The sequence below is a fragment of the Micromesistius poutassou genome (assembly GCF_964030765.1).
Source record: "Micromesistius poutassou genome assembly, chromosome: 19".
Taxonomy (NCBI): domain Eukaryota; kingdom Metazoa; phylum Chordata; class Actinopteri; order Gadiformes; family Gadidae; genus Micromesistius; species Micromesistius poutassou.
In genome coordinates, this window is record NC_140289.1 from 4,469,106 (window position 1) to 4,490,710 (window position 21,605).

At 42.2% G+C, this 21,605-nt stretch overlaps 3 protein-coding genes across 4 annotated transcripts in view; 2 read left to right on the forward strand and 1 right to left on the reverse strand.

The window, feature by feature from the left end:
- dpf3 (double PHD fingers 3) overlaps positions 1–8,685 on the forward strand; it is a 23,872-nt gene extending 15,187 nt beyond the window's left edge. Inside the window, exons 4-12 of one of the 2 annotated variants that reach the window (XM_084483946.1) lie at positions 1–13; positions 255–347; positions 624–696; positions 1,395–1,436; positions 2,615–2,752; positions 3,040–3,168; positions 5,945–6,057; positions 6,508–6,589; positions 6,950–8,685. The exon at positions 1–13 is cut by the window's left edge and continues 121 nt beyond it. In XM_084483946.1, the coding sequence (XP_084340072.1) occupies positions 1–13; positions 255–347; positions 624–696; positions 1,395–1,436; positions 2,615–2,752; positions 3,040–3,168; positions 5,945–6,057; positions 6,508–6,589; positions 6,950–7,017 (751 nt within the window). In that variant the 3' untranslated portion in view covers positions 7,018–8,685. The remainder of the gene's footprint in view (positions 14–254; positions 348–623; positions 697–1,394; positions 1,437–2,614; positions 2,753–3,039; positions 3,169–5,944; positions 6,058–6,507; positions 6,590–6,949) is intronic. The other variant, XM_084483947.1, reaches the window with a different exon arrangement.
- A 343-nt stretch (positions 8,686–9,028) lies between these two features.
- Positions 9,029–13,831, reverse strand: LOC311363957 (protein LEG1 homolog). Its single transcript, XM_084483948.1, has 8 exons — positions 13,421–13,831; positions 12,683–12,769; positions 12,131–12,204; positions 11,158–11,262; positions 10,583–10,701; positions 10,115–10,256; positions 9,769–9,865; positions 9,029–9,372 (listed from the first exon to the last, which is right to left on the reverse strand). The coding sequence occupies exons 1-8, from the start codon at positions 13,722–13,724 to the stop codon at positions 9,221–9,223; spliced, it is 1,080 nt and encodes a 359-aa protein (XP_084340074.1). The 5' UTR covers positions 13,725–13,831; the 3' UTR covers positions 9,029–9,220.
- A 1,472-nt stretch (positions 13,832–15,303) lies between these two features.
- On the forward strand, positions 15,304–20,872 carry stx7l (syntaxin 7-like). Its single transcript, XM_084483714.1, has 10 exons — positions 15,304–15,344; positions 16,065–16,158; positions 16,273–16,342; positions 16,687–16,777; positions 17,294–17,431; positions 18,015–18,061; positions 18,232–18,322; positions 18,689–18,761; positions 19,132–19,214; positions 19,596–20,872. Exons 2-10 carry the CDS (start codon positions 16,074–16,076, stop codon positions 19,689–19,691), a joined length of 774 nt encoding a protein of 257 aa, XP_084339840.1. The 5' UTR covers positions 15,304–15,344; positions 16,065–16,073; the 3' UTR covers positions 19,692–20,872.
- Positions 20,873–21,605: the final 733 nt, after the last annotated feature.

The following is a 21,605-nucleotide window of genomic DNA, read 5'->3' on the forward strand; positions in this document are numbered from 1 at the left end:
GCTGGAGATACAGGTACATCGCGCTATGCCATGCTACACGAGGGTACTCTACACTACAATACACTAGGATATGCTAGGTTATGCTATGCTAGGCAATGCTACACTATTCTATGCTTTCCCACGCTATCTCATTCAGTCTGATAATGTCATTATTTTCGTTGGGTAAATAAATCATAAATACATCCCTTGCACTGTGGAGACGGGTTAGCTTGCTACGTTCTTGTTCTGTAGCTTTGTCTGTGCTCCATCCTTAGAGAGTTCTGGAGGCAGACGAGAATGGGGATGGTTTCCAAGACGAGGACGACTTTGAGGTGGACACTCCAAAGAGGAAGAACAGGAACAGAAAGGTGGGTGTGTCTCTAATGGACAGGATATGAGGTGGTCATTTAAAACTGGAATTTAATAACACGTTGAAATTAAATTTTCACCTATCTGAAAATGTCGAAATATGGGGAATGGGGATTGTGTGCGTTTGGGAAGAGATAGAAAGAGATAGAGATAGAAAATAGAGTACATCTTGTACTGTTTAGCTCCACTAGTGGAGCTAAACTAGTGGCATGCATTCGATGCAGCGGTCTGTATAGGATTGCTGTATTGAGTCGGGTTGTCATGTCTGTGCGCAGGGCAGAAGTTCCAGTCGCAAGAAGGCAGAAGCAGCTGCAAACGAAGACCAGGATAAGCCTTACGTCTGCGACAGTAAGGAAAAACAACAAAGAACAACATGATGGAACTCACCTGTGTCTCATTAGATGCATTCGTCATGTGACCTGTGACCACACTAGCTACGGTCCTGCCTGTTTCATTCATTGCTCAGTCCCCCCCCCCCCTCTCTCACGGAACATGACATCATGTGAGATGCTCCCCTAACAGGTCAACATGCGAACAAAGACTCAATGTACGCGAGCCACAGTGAACCTCCACACAATTGCATAATTGTGTGGAGGTTAACTTCATAACATAACTTCAGTTTTCTCATCTAAAAGAAAAAGTAACAGTTCTCTTATTTCAAAGTGAAGTTACCTTTTCAACACTTCATCATGGCTGGTTATGGTAACAGCCATATGTTTCTGTTATGTGCAGTGTCTTTTGATTCCTTTTACGTGCCTTTATTATCTGTTGCCATGGAAAAATACAAACAGCCACCAGGGGAGGACTTGATGGTGCTCAACGTTCTTTTTCCATAACCACCGGGGAAGTCCTCTCTGCCACAGCATGGAGAAACTGATAAACCAGCCCCGACTGGCATGCCTCTTGAGTTAGCCGAACCCGACAGCTCAGGATCTGTGAATGAGCCTCAAATGAACGTGTTTCATCCTGGTTTTATGTCTCTTGTCTCTTGTCTTTTTCTTTTTCTTTTTGTATTGTCTGCGTTTGTGTCTGTCCCTCTGTTCCAGATAGACACAAACAAAAGCATAACTCAAAAAGGGCCGAAGAAGGTATATGAATCCTGTCGCCATTTTGTCTCTTCCTAGCAGAGTAGACTCTAATCGACACAAGCTAGTGTGGGAATGGTTTGACGTGACGCTGCTACACTCGCGTTTAACCCCTGCTTCGTAGAACCAGACGCTGCTTCCACGCAAATCCATGCAAGCGTTGCATGAACCTAACACAAACGGCACTTTGCATTTCTTCTATGCTTGCTTAATTGCCCAGAATGTGATCATGAATCTAATCTTGCCAGTTTTACCTCGCTAATGGTTCGACCAGATATGCATGTTCCTGGGCTGTACAAAACTGGTCATGGAGAGACAGACGTAGCCACTGTAGAAGAACCTGTTGGTCACAAATAAGAAATGGCAGAGGCCTGCCTGTAACAGAATATGTGCACCGACCTTTCGATAACTTCATAATTTGCTTTTTTTTATATTGGACGCATTTTAAAACAGATTGTATTCACTATAGCACGGCTGTAGAACAGCATAACAGGAAGCTTCTATAATGGCTACCGCTGTAATAGGAGTGTGGCAGCAAATTCTTTAAAGGAACCATTATGATATTATGAGAATAAAGAGGCAGACGTTTTTGCTGTCCTTTGGACTTGTCGTGTTCAAATTAACATGCAGGATTTTTATATCACGGAAAGACGATGTTCAAGACTTAAACACTATAATTGAGCATTGTTTGGTAAAACAGGCTGAGCCTGATTGTTTGTAGGAGAGCGTTGATACTGGTTGAGAATAGCACACCACCATCAAGGATAGAGGGGTTGTTCACCATGGGCTTCCGCTGCGTATCATTGCGTATGCACGTGCACACAGTTTTTTCGTTCCCCGTGTTTTTTTGCGTGTGATGCATTTGGAGAGCTCGCTGTAGTCAACTCTGCAAACCAACCCATTAACATTCCGCATGGCCGACGTGACAAAATCAATCCAGAACACAGCTCTACTGCTTTAACATAGACCACAATTGACCGTATAGCTCCCTCATCTCTGCATCGAGAACATCACAAACATCTGAGCACAATCCCAGTTCATAACCGTACGTATCGTAGAATAACAGACGGGTGAATGCAAAGTCACGTTTAAAAACGTCCCATCAGCCGACCCATCGGTATTTAGACATCGGTGTTTCCTGAGCGGTTTCTAACGTGTCTGTGCCGTGTGTCCACCTCCAGTCTGCGGGAAGCGGTACAAGAACCGGCCCGGCCTGAGCTACCACTACACCCACACCCACCTGGCGGAGGAGGAGGGGGAGGAGGAGAAGGAGCCCGAGTTACCAGAGCCCTCGCCCCCCCGGCCCAGCAACCACAAACGTAAGTGTCTGGCGCAGGACGTCCAGTGTGCGGTAGGATGTGTGTGTAGTACTGTACACACACTATGTGTACTACATACTACACGTACTATGTAGTATGTGTATGGATGGAATGTGTGTGTGTGCGTGTGTGCGTGTAGGTAGTTCGTAGTGTGTAGTTTAGTTAGACAAACCTACATATTACAAACCTGATGTCTTTTGTGACGCCCCCCAATCTGTTAGCCTTTGTTAGCGTCTTACCACCGCATCCCTTCACCCTCCACCCTGTGCGTCTCCTCCCCCTCACAGCCCAGAAGGCGGTGGACGGCAGCATCATCCCCAACGACTACTGTGACTTCTGTCTGGGGGACCAGGAGGGCAACCGCAAGACGGGCCAGGCCGAGGAGCTGGTGTCCTGCTCCGACTGCGGCCGCTCCGGTAACTCGCGCCTCCTCCATCGCCTCTCACTCTGTCACTGTGTCTGTCTGTCTGTCTGTCTCTGTGTCTGTCTGTCTGTCTGTCTGCTTCCCATTGGTTACATAGGGAAGGCAAATATGCGGCGTGGAGGCACGGGGAAAAAAATGATATATAGGATATATATGTAGGATATATGTATTTCTCCAAAATATTTTTCGCAATTAAAGTTGATGAAAAAAAGAAAGGAAGGAAGGAAAAGTGAATGTATTAAAACAACATTAAATCCGGCATTTACTGGTATGTATGAGAGATATATTTCCCCAGTCCTGTTTCAAAGATCGGGATTGTTGATTGATCTGTGCCCTGCTTTCTTTACAATACGATGACAGTGCTGCAGGACAGGGAGTCGTCCACTAGGGGGCGCTGAGGTGGCACATACTCCACAAAAAAGATTGAATTGGATGAGTGCCAACATTACTAAATCATATACATAAAAATACAATCATTTATATTCAGAAAACAAGTACGCATTGTCCACCACGATCTGCAAAGGCCGGGTGTTAAGGTCTGGCCCCGTCCCCAACCCTGTGCTCATCTGGGCCCCCACCCTGCTTAATGAGTCTGGACACGATACAGCTTATTACATTACATTTCTCAATGTGTTATCATTGGTTCAAATGATTAGTCTGAATGCCAAACATATCCCATAACAAAAGTTTGCGTTGGCAACCATTGCCTTTACAAGGATTACATGACTCATGTATTCAGACACATTTTGAATGATTTCCAATGGTCTCTTTGTTCGTTCCAAGCCGCTTCGTGTGCATCGTCCTCCCAATGGGGTTGTCAATGACTCTGTAGTTGTCCTGAACCTCTAGAGTAGAGCTCTGGGTGGAGCTCTCTCTCTCGCTCTCTCTCTCTTCCAACACAATGACGTGTCATGCCTTCTGCTTGTGTCCGTCCTGCGTGTGTCATCATACCAACTGGTCCATGTCTTTAGAAGACCCCACTTCCACCCCGTTTTTTTCCTTTGTTATTTTTTCCATCATGCATTGAAGTTCATGGCACATTACTTTGGCTGTGTTTTCTTTTGCCTTGATTCTCCATGGTGCTAGTGGCAAAAGGGCCTCCTCTGTTGCACCTCTCCCAGCCACTGACCCCACAATCGGCATCTCATGCAGGGGTAGAAACAGGTGCTTCCGTCGAGTGAGAAACACCCGCTTTAGTGCTGTAGCTCCCCAATGGCATGTGGTTGTGTTAGCACTGGTGGCCACGGAGCGAGCTGTGTGTTAGCCTCATCTTTTTCGTACTCTGACGCTGATGTTTCCATGGTAGCCGGAAGAGCGAAGAAGAACGGGAGGAAGACGGTTGCCCCTCAAAGAGTTGTCCCTTTCCGTCTACATTTTTACGGCTTTGAAGACGCTGAGTTGGAATACGTTTTCTTTTCTGAGGATGAAGCCCTGGTGGAGGGCACGTTTCCCCATGTTTCTAGCTGGAATGGGTTTGATCTCTCATAGCATAGGACAGCTTTGAGGGTGCGGTGGACTTCAGACACACGGCACTAGAGGGTCTTGTGCTAAAATATATAATAATTACTGGTACCTGATCTGGTACCATGAACTGGTACCATGAACACCTGGATTGCCGCATCCACTTTGAACTCTTGGGAGAAGATCCCGTTCTGAAGAAAAGCTCTGTTTTTGGAATACAGACCTTCCTAACGATTTTCCCATTGTTCTTTTGGATACGGTTCATATGGATTGCATTTTTCCACGTCTAGGGCTTCTGCTCACTTGGGTCCGCCGATACAGTAGTTTGCATGACAATCCAGTTTTGTACCTTTGCATTTACTAACGGACTAAGGGTAGACAGAGTGGTCCATGAGACAAGGGAGACACGTTGCAAAAATATCTCTGTGCCACTGCCCAAATATGGGTCGGGTGGCGGGCTGTTCCTGGACTTTTAAAACCCCTCCCATTGGCCAGAGGGGACAGGAAGCCAGGAGGTAAGAGCCATCAGCATTCTGTTGCGCCTCACTGTTCGTAGATAACGTGGTCCTTTTTTGGTCGTCACGGCAAGGAATGCCGGCTGTGCTGCCAACTAGCACATCTTGTACATTGAAACCTGATGTGCTACTGAATGACTTCATTTATGATTGAACTGTGATCATACGTATATCCTTATTGGTTGCTCGGGTGAAAGAGCCAGCTCCATGTCTCTGTCGACAAATTGTGTTTTCATGCACAGGACACATGTGTCCACGGTTTGGTTTGTGGCTTGTTGACACCCCATTGGTACCTTTACACTGGCTCATACTAACACATACAATACTATCACCATTGTTGTCCTTTGTAACTGCAAACCATTCAATACTGTTCTGTGGCATTGATGATTTTATACTAACACATGCTCTTTCTGTGTTTTTGTCAAATTCAACCCTTTCCTTAATGTGAAATGATTGGTAAATTCTGGGTTCAGAATATAAATGTCCTTAACTTACTATATATAGAGTATATACCCTGCAGGACATCTATATTCATATGCAGGCTGTCCTCCAAAGCAAATCATCAATGTTTAACTTTATATCCTTGTGAGAACGTTTACTTTCTGAGGACCTTTCTTTCACTGGAAGTGTCCTGCCTCTGTAAATACAAACCCTGTTTTGAATCTCCTCTTTTTCTCTTCTCTGTCCTTCCCATCCCCTTCCCTTCACTTTCTATCTCTTATCTGTCCGTCCCGCCCCCTTCTCTCCTCTTTCTCACTCTCTTCTCTCCTTCCCACCCCCTCCTCCCCTCAGGTCACCCCACGTGTCTGCAGTTCACAGAGAACATGATGACGGCGGTGAAGACGTACCAGTGGCAGTGCATTGAGTGCAAGTCCTGCAGCATATGTGGAACCTCAGAGAATGACGTACGTGTCTAGTGGTAGATCGCTCTCACTGAGCCAAAGATATACACATAGTTTCTTTCTACTGCCATTGTTAATAAATACATTCATTTGTCTTTTGTGTCATACTCAAACTTTTGAGTTTATCTCAAGTCTCAAGTCCCCCCTATCTTAAGCCTACCTAATCAGTCACCTAATAAATAAGCATTTCACGGAAAGTAGTAGACTCTACCTTTCAACTACCTTTCAGCCAGTTATACTCGCGAAAAATTCAAAATAGCATTTCCCTGACATGACCCCCAAGATGATTTCACAAATCAAATCAATTTTTAGGGCCTCCTGCCTTGCTTCTATTGTATTCAATTATATTACATTCCACATTAATGATTTGTCTCTGTAGTTCTATTATTATCTTCATGAATCATATTTCTCTGTAGTTTTAAAGCAATCTCCATGAATAATTTGTCTCTGTAGGACCAACTGCTGTTCTGTGACGACTGTGACCGGGGCTACCACATGTACTGCCTGAAGCCCCCAATGAACCATCCCCCAGAAGGTAAGGCCTCACACACACACACAAATGTACACACACACATGCATGCACAAATGCACACACACACACACACACACACACACACACACACACACACACAAATGTACACACATACACACACATGCACGCATGCACAAATGCGCACACACACACACACACACACACACACACACACACACACACACACACACACACACACACACACATACAGAAACGCCCACACGCATGCACAGTTGACACCATGTTTGCCATGCTTATATGTTGATTGAATAATATCTCTCACCCCTCTCTCTTTCTCGCTCTCTCTCTCACCTTTCCTCCCCCTCTGTCTCTATCTCTCTCTATCAATGTCTATCTCTTCAGGGAGCTGGAGCTGTCACGTGTGTTTGGATCTGTTAAAGGACAAAGCTTCAGCCTACGAAGAACCATAACATCCCGGTTCTCTCTCTCTCACACAGACACACAGACACACACACACACACACACACACACACACACACACACACACACATACACGACTTAGAGTGCATTAGCAGGCTCAGGGCAGTTTAAAGGGTTTCCTGTGTTAGGAGCAGATATTCTCTACCTCTAGTTTATTCAAAGGAACAACACTTCCAGACCCAAATGCATAAAATATAAATACTACACCCCCGACACGCAATCTACAGCTGGCCAACAGAGAGCCTGTGACTCCTCTACCTCGTCACATCTGACAAAACTGACAATACTGTCAAAACAAGATAGGTATTGGTTTATCTGTATTAGCATTGGCAATATATTTAACGCAAATTATTTCCCCCGGTTTCAAACCAAGCAGCACGTCCTCAGATTGTCACTTGTTTTTATATTATTATGATTTATCATGCAGACTTTCTTCCAAATCGTTCGGTTCACCTTTTTAAAATGGCTTGGCCTACTATCGTTCGACTACTAAGAACTATTGGATCTTCCTTTGAGGCCGATAATGCCGTTGGTCACATTTGTCAAGCTAAACTGTCATTTATTTGTATTGCTGAGAGAAAATGGCCAGAGATTGATTTCTAGAGCAGCGCAAAAGTATGATGTCTAATGTAACATGAAAAGAGAAAATATATATGTTTCATGCATTTCTGACATAATGCAAAACTGTGTCCTCTTTCTGTCATTGCTATCAACCATCAACATCTCAAACCCCTTTTTGGTTCAACTTTGCTCATGGCTTTTTTTTTTTTACAAATTATCCAAATGAGAGAATCTGTTTTATGAACAGAATATATACATCTTAGACCTGAGCCGTTTGTACTGCCAGACAGTCTTGGAAAAAAGTCTTTATGTGAACAAATGTGTATGTATTTGGTCAAAACAATGGTTACACTCCTGACTGCTTACAAATAATGAATAGTCTACAAATTGCATCATAAATATATGAAGACAATGCACCCAGAATAAGCTCTGTCATCATAGTAACAGATAGTGCTTCCTATCATACATCCCCAAATGTTTCTATAAAACACATGATTGTTAAATTGCATATAACCTTAACAGGACATTTCATTCTGTTACACTTTTGGTTGTGTTTTTATTATTTTTATGTGATCTTGCTTTTCCACAGACAATCATGATGTAGCATAGAACCATAATGTTAATAATGTGAAAAGTTTTTATTGTGCTTCTTTTAATATCAACTATAATGATTTCTTTATTTACCCATTTTTGTAAATGTTTTTGATGTCCTTCCTATTTGATGCCAGCAGTGATTTCAACGTCATACAATTGTAGTTTGTTAATGTTAACGTTTCGTTGTTTTGTGAAAATTAAAGAATTTTCCACAGATCTTACGTATTCGTTTTCGATTTATCATGCACTTTATGATAATAAATGGTGTGAAATAAAGTAAGCTACAATCTAGAAATTATAATACACATGAACAGCATGAAGAGCCCATATTTGTAAATATTTTACTCAATCATCGCATTTCATTGTGAGTCCATATAGATCTACATTAACGCAGTACTCCCCTGATGGCAATAGCCACGGTTAAATTACTTTTGTTTAGGTTACTGATTTGTATTGAAGGACTATATTGTTGGCCTATGTAATGTACTAAAACAAGATTTTATTTGTTTCACTCTATTATCTGACATCAGGCCTAGTTGCCAAAAAACTTTTAAGAAATGCAGTACTTTTTTTAAAACTTTTGCTTGTATTCTTATGTCTTAGGTCAACCTCAAATTATTTATATACACATGCGTGCAACGGTGCAAGGCATTTATTTGACATAATAACGGGAAGGAATAAATCAGTAATTACACTGTACAACCACTAGGTGGCTCACAATCACTTTAAAATAATAATGATATGTGAACCATTGCTTATGGTGTGTTGTGGTTTATTGAGAAAATGAAATGGAAAGAAAGAAAACTGCAATTACAAATCAAGATAAAAGAAAAGCTGAACAACAGAATCTTGAAAAACTCTTCTCTGCTGATTTACTTTCTGCGTAAACAATAATCTGTGCCATTGTCCTGTGACTAACATGACACTAACAAGTAATGCAAACAAGGCTGACCTCAGTACACGGTATCTAAAACAAATGACATCCACCCACTGCAGTACAATGTGTGTGCGTTTGCGTGTGTGCGTTCAGGCGTGCACTCAGCAGCCTGATGCAGTGGCAGTGATGAGGGAGAGGAAGGTGGAGGTAGAGAAGGTGGGGTTGAGGAGGAGCTGCTCCAGCAGATCTCTGCCCTTCTCTCTGGCGGCGATGGAGCACATGGCGCTGCGCCATAAACGCGTCATCGTCCCTCCTGGAGGTGTGGGGGGGAGGGGGAGGGGGGGGGAGCGGGGTAACCATGGTTATTAGATATGTCTTTATATTGTATTGTATACAATTCTGTGAGTGTGCAAGCAAGAAAGAAACCAAACAAGCATTGAACAGTGTCTCCATGTGTGTGCGCGTGTATGTGTGTGTACGTGTTTGTGTGTGTGTGCGTGTGTGCGTGTGTGTGTGTGTGTGTGTGTGCAAGCAAGCAAGAAACCAAACAAGCATGGAAGAGAGTTTACTTGTGTGTGCACATGTGCAGTATGTGTGTGAACGTGTTTGTGTTTGTGTGTGTGTGTGTGTGTGTGTGTGTGTGTGTGTGTGTGTGTGTGTGTGTGTGTGTGTGTGTGTGTGTGTGTGTGTGCGAGCGCGTGTGTCCTACCTAGTATTGTGTTCATGCTCCTCATCCAGGAGAAGATGTACAGAGTGTGGTTCTCATCGGCGCTCAGGTCAGCGATCTGAGGGGCCCGGTCTCCCTCCTGACACAACACAGGACACAACAAGGATGGGGAGGATGATGATGCAGGATGAGCCACTGCATTTTGATCTCATCATCATCATCATCATCATCACAATCATGTTGTGATGATGACAAGATGACAAGTGAGATTACGTCGCGGTAGATGGGGATTACGCTACAATTCTTGTCCCTCTCAGCTTACATGAGGTACGTCCAGGGATGATTGGAGACAAGGGGTTAGTGTGTGTGTGTGTGTGTGTGTGTGTACCTTCAGAACTCGGCTGGGCAGGGAGCTCATGAACATGGTGGACTTCTCGATGTTGGAGTGGAAGTTGACAGCGGCGATAAAGTCTGCAGAATTCTTCCAGCTGTCAGCGAAGGAAACCTCTGCAGCGGAGTAAGAGGCCTTCCTGCAGGAGGGGGGAGGAGGTGGAGGAGGAGGAGATGGAGGAGGAGGAGGTGAAGGAGGAGGAGGTGAAGGAGGAGGAGGTGGTGGAGGAGGAGACATGTGATGGATTGGTTTCGAGAAGAATGTTGAGGTCCTACCATTCTTCCATTCACCCTATCTGACCTTCCACCATCTATCATTCACTCATAATCCATCATCCATCCATCCATTCATCCAGTCATTCATCCATCCATTCATCCATTCATGCATTCATTCATTCATCAATTCATCTATTCATTCATTCATCCCTCCCTCCCTCCACCATCTATCCACCTTCCCTGTTGTTACCTGGCGCTGCATGCTGCGGTGGCGTCCATGGACCCCTGGTGGGCGTCCCAGTACAGACCCAGGATGTGGTCTTTCTTCTCAACGTCAGAAGCCTCCGTAACAGCAGCAACTTTCAGACCCTTGATACAGACACACACACACACGCACACGCAACACACACACACACACACACACACACACACACACACACACACACACACACACACACGCACACACACGCAAACACACACACACACACACACACACACACACACACACATGCACACACACACACACACACACACACACACACACATGCACACATACAGACACATACAATTATTATTTGAGAATCAACTTTACAGAATGTAAAGTTGTATAACAATATTTATTTAACAATTCAACAATTCAACCATATTTTTTTAACATACAAGTATGAATCAGAACGGTGTCACTAGTATGTTACTTTGACATGAAACGATTTAATGAAGTTTTCAAGACAGACAGAAATTGAATTATATTAATATCCAAATCTCTCAATGACAAAATAATTGCAGCATTTGAGTGGTTTGGGTGTTGTTATGAGCGGTGTGTACCTGGTAGAAGGCGTCCCACTTGGCCATGAGGTCAGGGAAGCGAGTGGCACAGTCAGCATAGGTGGTGCAGTAATCTGTCATGCCCTCAGGAACCTGCATCTGGACCTAACCACCACCACCACCACAACACCAACAATCATCATCATGACTGCAGATCATTCACATGATCTGCTTTGCCCTGTTTGGTCATTCAGCAGGCCCTTTCATCCAAAGTGACTAACAGTTAAACATGTTTACACGTCTTTAAGGATCAGGTAGGGGTGAGGTATTTAGCTCAAGGGATATTGAGGTCATATTTGGGTGTATGCCATAAGGCGTACACCCAAATAATCAGGCTTTCCTTCTGCCACTACAGATGCAAGGAAGTATTCTTATCTCTCCCCCCTCTCGTGACCCTAAGGCTGAATTGAATGGAAGTGAAACTGTAACTGAGCAGCAGCACAAATGCAGAACTCGGGGTGAAAAAACAGCATGAACACTGTAACGACTGCGTTAGCAGCAGCCAGTTAGAGTCAACCATATTTAAACGGTTGACAGCCTGTCCAATGAGTGTGACTTCCTGAAGGGCTTAAGACAGTGGTTCCCAACCTTGGGGTCGGAACCCACCATGAGGGAACCTGATAGGCGTGGGGGAGATCGCTAACATGAGATGTAGATATTAACACATTTGAGCAAAAGGGTCTCCTAGACGTCCAGTGTATATGGACTGACTGCCTTATGGTTCAAAGCCACAAGCAAACTACTAATAATCAATAAGTGTGTCGTAGAGTGATGCGATTACTTCCACCACAACATTGATGTTACGGTGAATGCTGAACGGGTAAAAACTAAACTAACTTTGTTTTGTTTTTTTTGTTTTAGGATGCAAGACACCGATCCCTTTCCGTGTATGAATGGCTGAATCTCTGAATAGGTGATTTTATATGGTGTAAGTAATGTCCACAGTGTTGGGTGGAACTGGTTTCCTACGTACTGGGACATTGTCTCCAAAGAATCCTTGCTGAGCAGCAGACAGGAAGGGAATCACAGAGAAGTAGTAGTTGGCACCTGGGGAAGAACCAGACAACGGAATAAGTTGTGTGTGTGTGTGTGTGTGTGTGTGTGTGTGTGTGTGTGTGTGTGTGTGTGTGTGTGTGTGTGTGTGTGTGTGTGTGTGTGTGTGTGTGTGTGCAAGTGTGTGTGTTTATGTTTGTGCATATGTGTATTTTTATGGGGTGTGTGTGTGGGTATATATGTGTGTGTATGTGTGCTTAATTTTGAGCTTTTGTGGATCTTCATTGGTTATGTGTGTGTGTGTGTGTGTGTGTGTGTGTGTGTGTACGTATGTGTTGCATTTTGCATTTTTGGGACTTCATGGGATGTGTGTGTGTGTGTGTGTGTGTGTGTGTGTGTTTACCCTGCATGTATAGAAAGGCTCTGTGTTTCTATGTTTCTGTGTGTGTGTGTGTGTGTGTGTGTGTGTGTGTGTATTTCCATCCATGTGTATTTGTGTGCCTGTGCACATGTGTGTATGTGTGAGACTCACAGCCCCACCAGCTCTCAGTAGAGATGCACATGCGGTCTCCTGTTTCAGTGCCACAGGTAGAAGCACCGGTGGGGTCAGCCAGACGACCTGCAGACACAAACACATAAACCCATTCAATCAACAAAGAAATGGCTATTCTTTCAATAGCCATTGAGGGTTCACTTCAACTCACATTATCACTGTCATCAATTGTGACCTCTGACTCTTTCAAAAGACCAAAAGACAAACACTGACCAGATACTGCTTCTGTTCTCCTGAGAAATTAACTCAATCAAATATACGCCTTTATTCGATTGTAGTTAGAGGATCATCTAGATCATGATAGAGCTTTAGTTGAAGGGAGGGGGCAGCGATCGTAGACTTTCGTTGCATATGTAAAAGTGTCTGTTGTACAACCCAGCAAAGTTCAGTCACGGTCTGACTTATATGATTTGTTGCTTATTGGAAGCGACAATATATAAAGATCAAACATTCAGCTTTGCATAGATAGAATCAGCATCTTCACAGAAATGTTTTGAAATAATTAAATAAAACAATGTTACCATTAAAGAAAAACCCACTATGATGATGAGGAGAACAATGCATTCAATCTTCATCCCTGTTATCCTCATCCCCAGAACAATGCATCCAATGCCCACCCCTAATACCCTCAACCCCTTGAACAATGCATTCCTTCTCGGATTCCTAAAACGACACAAACAACAACACCCAAAATCCCTGGAGGGTCAGTGGTCCTACCGGACGTGAGCTCCCAGCCCAGCTGCAGGGTGAGGCCCCAGATGGGACTGTCAGTGGCGTTGGTGCCCATGGAGCCCATGTAGGGGTCGGTGGCGGCGATGATCAGCCGGTACAGGCTCATGCGGTGCAGGTAGTGCCATGGGTTGGGCACCAGGATGTCGTTCTGGATTGGCAGGTCGGTCAGCTGCCCCGCGGTCTGCTGCCACAGGATGGGCATGCCGTTCTCAGTGAGCACCGCGCAGTCCACCACCACGACGGTCGCCATGGCGACCAGCACGAGGCAGAGGGCCAGCGGACGCAGCATGGTGGCGGTGGTGGTTGGAGGGAGAGAGAGAGAGAGAGAGTGATAGTCTGCTGGTCTGCAAGGAGAGGCAGGCAGCGGGTCGACACTGAGGGGGTGAACCCTGGCTGGGGTTTATGTACTGTTGGCTAAGGCACTCCCACACACACACACACACACACACACACACACACACACACACACACGCACGCACAAACTCATGCACACACACGCACGCAAGCACACACACACACACACACACACACACACACACACACACACACTGATTAAGTAGGGACAAGGTGCATGACACAAAAATAAGTTACAGAAAGTTACCGGAGAAGTTTAACTGTTTAACACTTTTTTGTCTACCAATTACCAATATGTATGAACACTCATGGAGATCTCCTACATTGCAACATGGAGCATCAGTTAATTTCCATCGTTGTCTGCAAACCTTTAGAATAAACAGGTGTTCCAACATCCCCCTCCAGTGTCCTGAGGAGCCCAGTAGGCAGCATTTTCTAATTCAGAGGTGACTGCAGGGCAAAATACGTTAGTGTTCTATTTAATCTAGTGGCCTATGGGGCAAACAGAGTTCAAGTTAAATCTGGTGCCTCCCAGCAAACACCACGATCAACAGAATCGATAGCTATTATTATCTAACAGAGAGTTGGGCAGAGGGTTAGGGTTATAGAACAAAAAGGCCTTGAAATACCGGTGTGAAAGTTTAATGAACTCTGCACCGATGTTCTTTTAGATGACTGACAAACAAAGCTGGTGAGAGACAGTAAACCCCACTAACCCTAACGAAACACTTGAAGACTATTGGCTAATTTTGCTGATGTCAGCGACTCACTGGCTACTTGCAATAGGCTACTGCATGTATTTCACTGATAGCAGTCTAACCTTTGCTGTTACCATAACATGTTGTATGTATGCATGATGAGCAGTGTCCATACTTGGTTTAACTTACCAGTAAATATTTCAAAGTTCAGTTTATTGTTTGTCCCTTCTGTGACTTATTTATTCACTCAATACAGTATTCATATAGGCCTATGTTGTTCAAATATAAATAAACACATTTATATATTCAACACATACATACATACATACATACATACATACATGCATACATACATACATGGATGCATACATGCATGCATCATGCATACATACATACTATACATACATACATACATACATACATTTGAAAGAATTCCATTTAGAATTTGACTTAGGTAAAATGTGCACATTTGCATATAAATTCTAGTGTTTGTTTGTATTGAACGTATTTAAGTGTTATTAAATTGCCAGTTTTGTAGTTTAGACGAACATGCTTCACATGACCGATAAACGAAATTAACGACGATAAAAAATGAACACGTTTCTTTCAAATCCACTGAGAGAAACGTATGCAAATACGTATAGAAAGAGAAATCGTGCGTTTATTAATTTTTTTCCCACGATATTAGATTTATAATGAAATGGTATGCCTCTGTATTCAAATTATTATATTACGAACGAGTTCTTACGTGTGATTCTTTTGTACAAAAAAATGCTAATATTTTTCATCGCCAGACATCATGTGACCCGGAGGAACGAATACAGGAAATGTGTCGCTGCTGGAAGTCCTGAAGACAGGTAAAGCAAACGCAATCTTCTCCACTCGAACACTGCATTTCCACTTGATCGATAAATGTGTTCGTGACATTAACAATGGATTTACGTCAGGAATCAACTGATCCTTTGTTTCGGTCGCTTGTTGTTTGCGAGTGAAGAAAGATTCTGCGAGTTTGTACACGATCGCGAAAGTTTCAAGTAGTGTATGTAGACAGCAGGCCTGTTTTCGTATGGGCGTACTCTCGTTTCTCTAGCCATGAAACCAAAATAACAATTTACATTGATCTTAATATAAAAATCGCCATATCGCAGATGGATCCTGAGCTCTGAATGTGATTTCCGCATTCATTCCGCCCAGCTGTCCCATCGGCTATCATGTCAGGGGGGGAATTATGATTGCATTCACAATTGAGACTTGCCTTTCAAATCCGACCGAGTCAATACTTAATCTGTGTAAACATGTCTGAATATGAGACAGCCTTGCTCTGTTGTTCACTGGCTATATCCCCGCTTCACCTGTCAAGTTTATTGAATTGATTGATTGATCTATTTTTCTAGTTTTCTGTAAATATTTCGTGCATAGATATAACTTATCTATTTAAACAGTGGGTCCACGTATTTAATTGATTTACAAAAAACGCCACATATAAGGCAAATGTACTGAACGTGACATAGACTTACTTGACAATTGACTTTATAAACAGAGTGACAAGATGTTGTGTTTGTTTGCTTGTCCTATAGAACTCCACCATGGCCTACCGTCCTGGGATCCCGTCGGAGCCCAGTGCTCTTGCTCAGAGCATCGGCACTAACATCCATAAGATCACCCTACTGAGTAATAGCCTATTCTAACCCACACACGTATACAAACTACACATGTGTTTAGTAACTGCAAGAGTTAATGCATTGTAATCAATATTAAAATGAAACTCCTTGTCTGTGAATACAGCCTCAGAGCTCCAGAGGGTGGTGTCTCAGCTGGGGACAGAGCAGGACAACAGCAGGCTACAACAGATACTGTGAGTGTATCGTTTTGTTAAAGATTGCAATGAAAATCACCCCCCCTCCAAAAAAAACCCCTACTGTTCAACAAAGCATCCACAGATTTAAATATATATATATACATTGCATGCATGCACGGCACGCACAAACAAAACAATTCAGCAGGTGTGTGTGGTGAGTTTGTTTCGAAAAATCACTTCCCCATTCTCTATTTCATTTTCTTTTATCCTAATATTCTGTATTTACTTATACATTTACTGAAATACCCATTGCAGAAATTGTGTGTGTGTGTGTTGTTATTTTACAGATATAATTCATATTAAACCTCAAATGCTATGTTTATGATTTGATGGGCCACCAGGCAGCAGAAACGGCAGGAGGGCAACCAGCTGGCCAAGGAGACGGATCGATTGATGAAAGCGTTCAGTGCGCTTCCTGCCGGTGCTGATCAGGTAGTTCCACTGGTTAATCTCCTCCAATATCATATGTCCCTTAAATACCTGCCATTTAATGTCCCTTACGACGCTAGTATTAAATGTCCAGTTAAGGATTAACCAAGATTCCTGTGATCTGGATTTGAAATGACAACAATTTTATAAGATTAGTAGACTTAGATCGCATTACCCTTTCAAAAAATACAATTCAGTGGTTTAAAATGTGTTTAGTCTGAGACTAAGCCTGCTTTTGGATTCCTTGGTTGTTTAAGTCCCCCTGTTTCAGGGTGAAATAGCTATCTTTTAAACAGATTGTTGCCTGTTGATATATATATAATCATAATCAATAATATAATATAATACATTTAATTTGAAAAAGATTTATCTTTTCATCTGATTTACCATTGTAATCTCTTGCTGTTCCTCTATAATTAAAACAATTTAGGAAACCTTATCGCTGTTATTATAAGCCAGCTGCAACAGCTAGGTCCACAACTCCACATTCAAACTTCAATCTTTTTATTCTTACCGCAGCGACAAAGGAAACTACAGAAAGAACGTCTGTTGAATGATTTCTCCAGCGCACTCAACCACTTCCAGAACACCCAGCGACAAGCGGCAGACAAAGAGAGGGAGTTTGTGGAGAGGGTCCGAGCTAGCTCCAGGGTTTCAGTGAGTAACTAGCATGCACCTGTGTACTGCTAGGAATCAGAAACAGTTTATTACATGTTTCTAATAAATGATCAGAAGTTTTTGTGTTTTTTAGATTTGTTTTTTTGTGTTCATTTTTAGTTTTTATGGGCTTTTGTGCCTTTTTAAGGCCGGGGTAAACGGGTTATAACAGAGCGGGCTCAATGTGGCATTGGGCCGCAGGTTAAATTCCGACCTGCGGTCCGAAGTCACATGTCATGCTCTTGTGACCAGAGGGCTCGTCACAATGGCAACACACAGACTCTTATTAAACAACTGCAATGTTGGTGACCTTCAAGCATGTTTTCGCAAGATATGGTATCGACTCACTGGAACTTTTGTTCCTCTGACTTTTTTCTCAACTGATACAAAAAGCTATGCATTTTCAAACATCGCAACTCAATGTCTCTAAACATCTATTTTTTATCAAACTATTTAATGGAATGGCTGCATCCTTGTTTAATGTGTTGTTGTTTATTGGTCCCTTGTGGGACGCTGTTGTCTGCACACGACCGGTTATTATTCCCATAACAACCTGTTCCCGCTTCCCTCCAATCCCACACAGGTAGAACCACAGGAGGACAGCTATGGAACTGGACCTTTTCAGCAGAGGTCAGTTCACAATAAACTTGTTCTGTACTAGCATAAAAATTGGGTTTCCTGTTGGTTAGTCATATTTAAAATAAACTATAATTTTTGTGCTCCCGCCGTCTCTCCTTACTTTGAGTTATCATTTTTGGTTCAATTTTGTATGCATTTATGTATTTTTCTCTTTATCCCAGTGACTTCCAAACCCAGTCTCAGGAAGAGGCCATCACTGAAGATGATCTGAGGTTGATCCAGGAGCGAGAGACTGCTATCAGGGCGCTGGAGGTACAGGAGCCAGACAGCATCTGCTAGAGGCTATGGATCATTGGACCATAATCAACACCACTTACTTTGAAACCCCAGGGTTGGATTCAGGTTATATTATTCATAACCCTAGATTCGCTTTGCAGTATATGAGGCATTCATCTTGACGCACCATTTTGAAACAACACCAGAGACCATAGAGAAACATAAACATACTAGGGTTCGAAACATACCTCAATCCACTAAAACAAATTAATTAATGTTATGCTTCTCATTTCCAGTTTGTATTTGAATTGTATCCATCAGTTTGACCTTATAGATGTCAAATCTATGAATTACCTATTACCTGTAAACTTTAAATACTGTGTTATTTTATTTTTCTCCCAGTCGGACATTGTTGATATCAACGACATCTTCAAAGATCTGGGGCTGATGGTCCATGAACAAGGAGATATGATAGGTGAGTGCACGACAGAACTTTGTACCTTACCGGATTATCTGAATACATATACCATGTCGTAATGTGTGCATACTATGAACTAATCAGCCAGCAGGGGCCGCCAGTTAGTTAAATCTGGGGACACAAAATGTATCTGGTCATACTTTTTTGAAGACCTCAGAATGTTTAGAAAATGTGAAGAGCCAATCTGAAAGAAAAAGAATAATAATATTGAACAATATTATACAAAAAGCTCATGCATTAATGTGTTGAAGTCATTTAATATGTGCTCAATTTATCCACACTAGAGAAGTGCATTTACTGCATGCGTGTACAACTTCTTCAGAGTAGCCTATATAACTAAGGTTGTTTGTGTGTGTGTGTGTTGCAGACAGCATAGAGGCCAATGTGGAGACGGCTGATCTCAGTGTCCAAAATGCCACCCAACAGTTGGCCCGCGCTGCAGACTATCAGGTACGTCATTAAATAAAGTACCAAACTACAGCTACATAAGACTTTCCCGGAGGACCCAGAACAGAGGCCATTTACTTGAGTTTAGGGACAAGTAGTTTTAGGGAACTTAAACATTCATTCCTAGATTTAGCAGATTACAGATATCTTTGTTAATGTTTTATTTGTTTTAATGCTCTGAAATGCAATGAAAGGGGCTATATTAATACAATATATTATTATTTGTATTATTACTATAGATAAACCACCTTATAGAATAATGTACCAAAATATATACCTTTTTAAGTGAGTCGATTTATAATTTAAAAAAAATGCTGTTTTATTTAGGCTAGGAGAGCGTTAAGACTGTCAAACTAACCCAGCGGTTTTGTTGTTCTTTTCTAGCGGAGCTCCCGGAAGAAGATTTGCATCCTTGTGATTGTGTTGGCCGTTGCAGCGGTTGTTATTGGACTTATCATTTGGGGCGCTGTGGGAAAGTGAAGGCTTTCTTCCTTCTTCTCCTGTTCCTTCACCATCGTTGTTTGAGCTGTCCTCATTGAGGAGGAGTTAGATGAGGATGGCCCGCCCCCCTTCTTTCTCATTGGCCGAGGCTAAGAAGAGCTTAAGGTTGGATTGGGGTTGATTATTTTTACTTGTAAAAATCGGGAACAATTTTATTTATGTGTCCAAAGTGGTGAACACAGAGAAACATGTGATATCTTTATTTTACACCTGATGTTTTATCTACCAATAATCCTGGTTGAATATTCACTCCCACATTACTCTTTTATAGCACAATCACAGTTTGTTATAACGTTGTGTTCCGTGAATTGAAGGTGGTATACCAAAATGAGAAGGTGTTGATTTGGATATGAATGCACTGATTTTAGTTGTTCTGTGTCTATATCTGTCTGGATTTTAGATTCGCTGCCTGGGAAAAATTATATGTAAATACATCAAACGTCTTTCCACCGAACAGTTTATTTTGTTTAAGAATTTATGCAGGAAAAACTTTATTAAAACACAATGACGGTAACTTCTGGAAATTCTGTTGGAAAACGTTTCTAGTATTTAAATCTAGGCTGAGATGGGATGAGTTTCTTGATTGCTGTTGTATGCCGTGTGTGGAATTGAGTGGCATCTAGCGGAACAGACTTTGCAGAAATGTATGTGACGAGTTATGAAAATTACACTTATAATGCGCCCTTTAAATCTACAAAGGGAGCCTCTTCCTCTTCCAGTGGCACAACATATTACGTCACCATATTGCACCGCCATGTTTCTACAGTAGCTCCGAATGGACAAATGGCTCTAGAGAGGACACATTTTTCATTTTTTATCGTAATCTCTATCTTACTTGTAAACGATAACCTAAAGTTGCCATCATTTTGATATACCTAGTGCCGTCTTACAGGCCGGTACAGGCCACCATAGCTTCTCCAATATGGAGGGGGATATTCAATTGGGTGCAATCTGCAACCCCACCACTAGATGTCACTTTAATGTACACACTGCACCTTTTAAGTCAAAATGTAATTATTTAGATTCTTACAAATACAGTCAATTGCCAACTGAAATACTCAAGCTAATAAACAAATGAGATAGTTAAAGCGACATGGTTTCATGTTACAATCTTTCTGATGTATGTGCCTTTACCCCTATAATATTAAAAAAAACTTGCATGTGCCAAATTACTGCTTTTTCACTAGAAATGTGAGAAAAACAGAGCGAGGCCTGAAATGCCTTTGATTGGCTGTATTGTTTACAGCAAATATATACAATTTGGTTTATTTCCAGCCTTTCATCCAGACATTTTATTATTAATGAACTATCTGTTAAAGGCACACATACTACTTTTCAGCTTTACAGCTTTAAAGGTTTATATAGGTTTATTTTAAACCTTATATTTATAAGGTTATGTTATGTCTGTCGCAAGGGGTCTCTTAATCAAATCAAAATTAAAAACGTAGTTTCATGAAGTCTTGAATTAACATGGGATCATAGGAGTTGATTTCACCAGTGAAAATATATCAGAATGGACTGGGCCAACAAACATATGATGACCAAGGACAAACGTTAATATGATGTCCCAGGGCAAACATTGATATGATGGCCCAGGCCAAACATGGGCAAATATTCCCAGGGAATTAGTATTATCAACTTGGATTTTCTAGTGATTTATTATATATATATTAGGGGTGTGCATCTCTCCAATAAAAGACGATTCAATGCGTATCTCGATACATGGGGTACGATACGATTCAGGAACGATAAATTTTTAAAATGGAACGATTCAGTTCGATCCAGAAGGATTTCGATTTGATTCGATTTGGCACGGCTCAATTCGAGAGTGTATGATGCAATGGATTTCTTGTTGAAAGTAGACAATCATTTCACAAAATGAATTAACTTGTA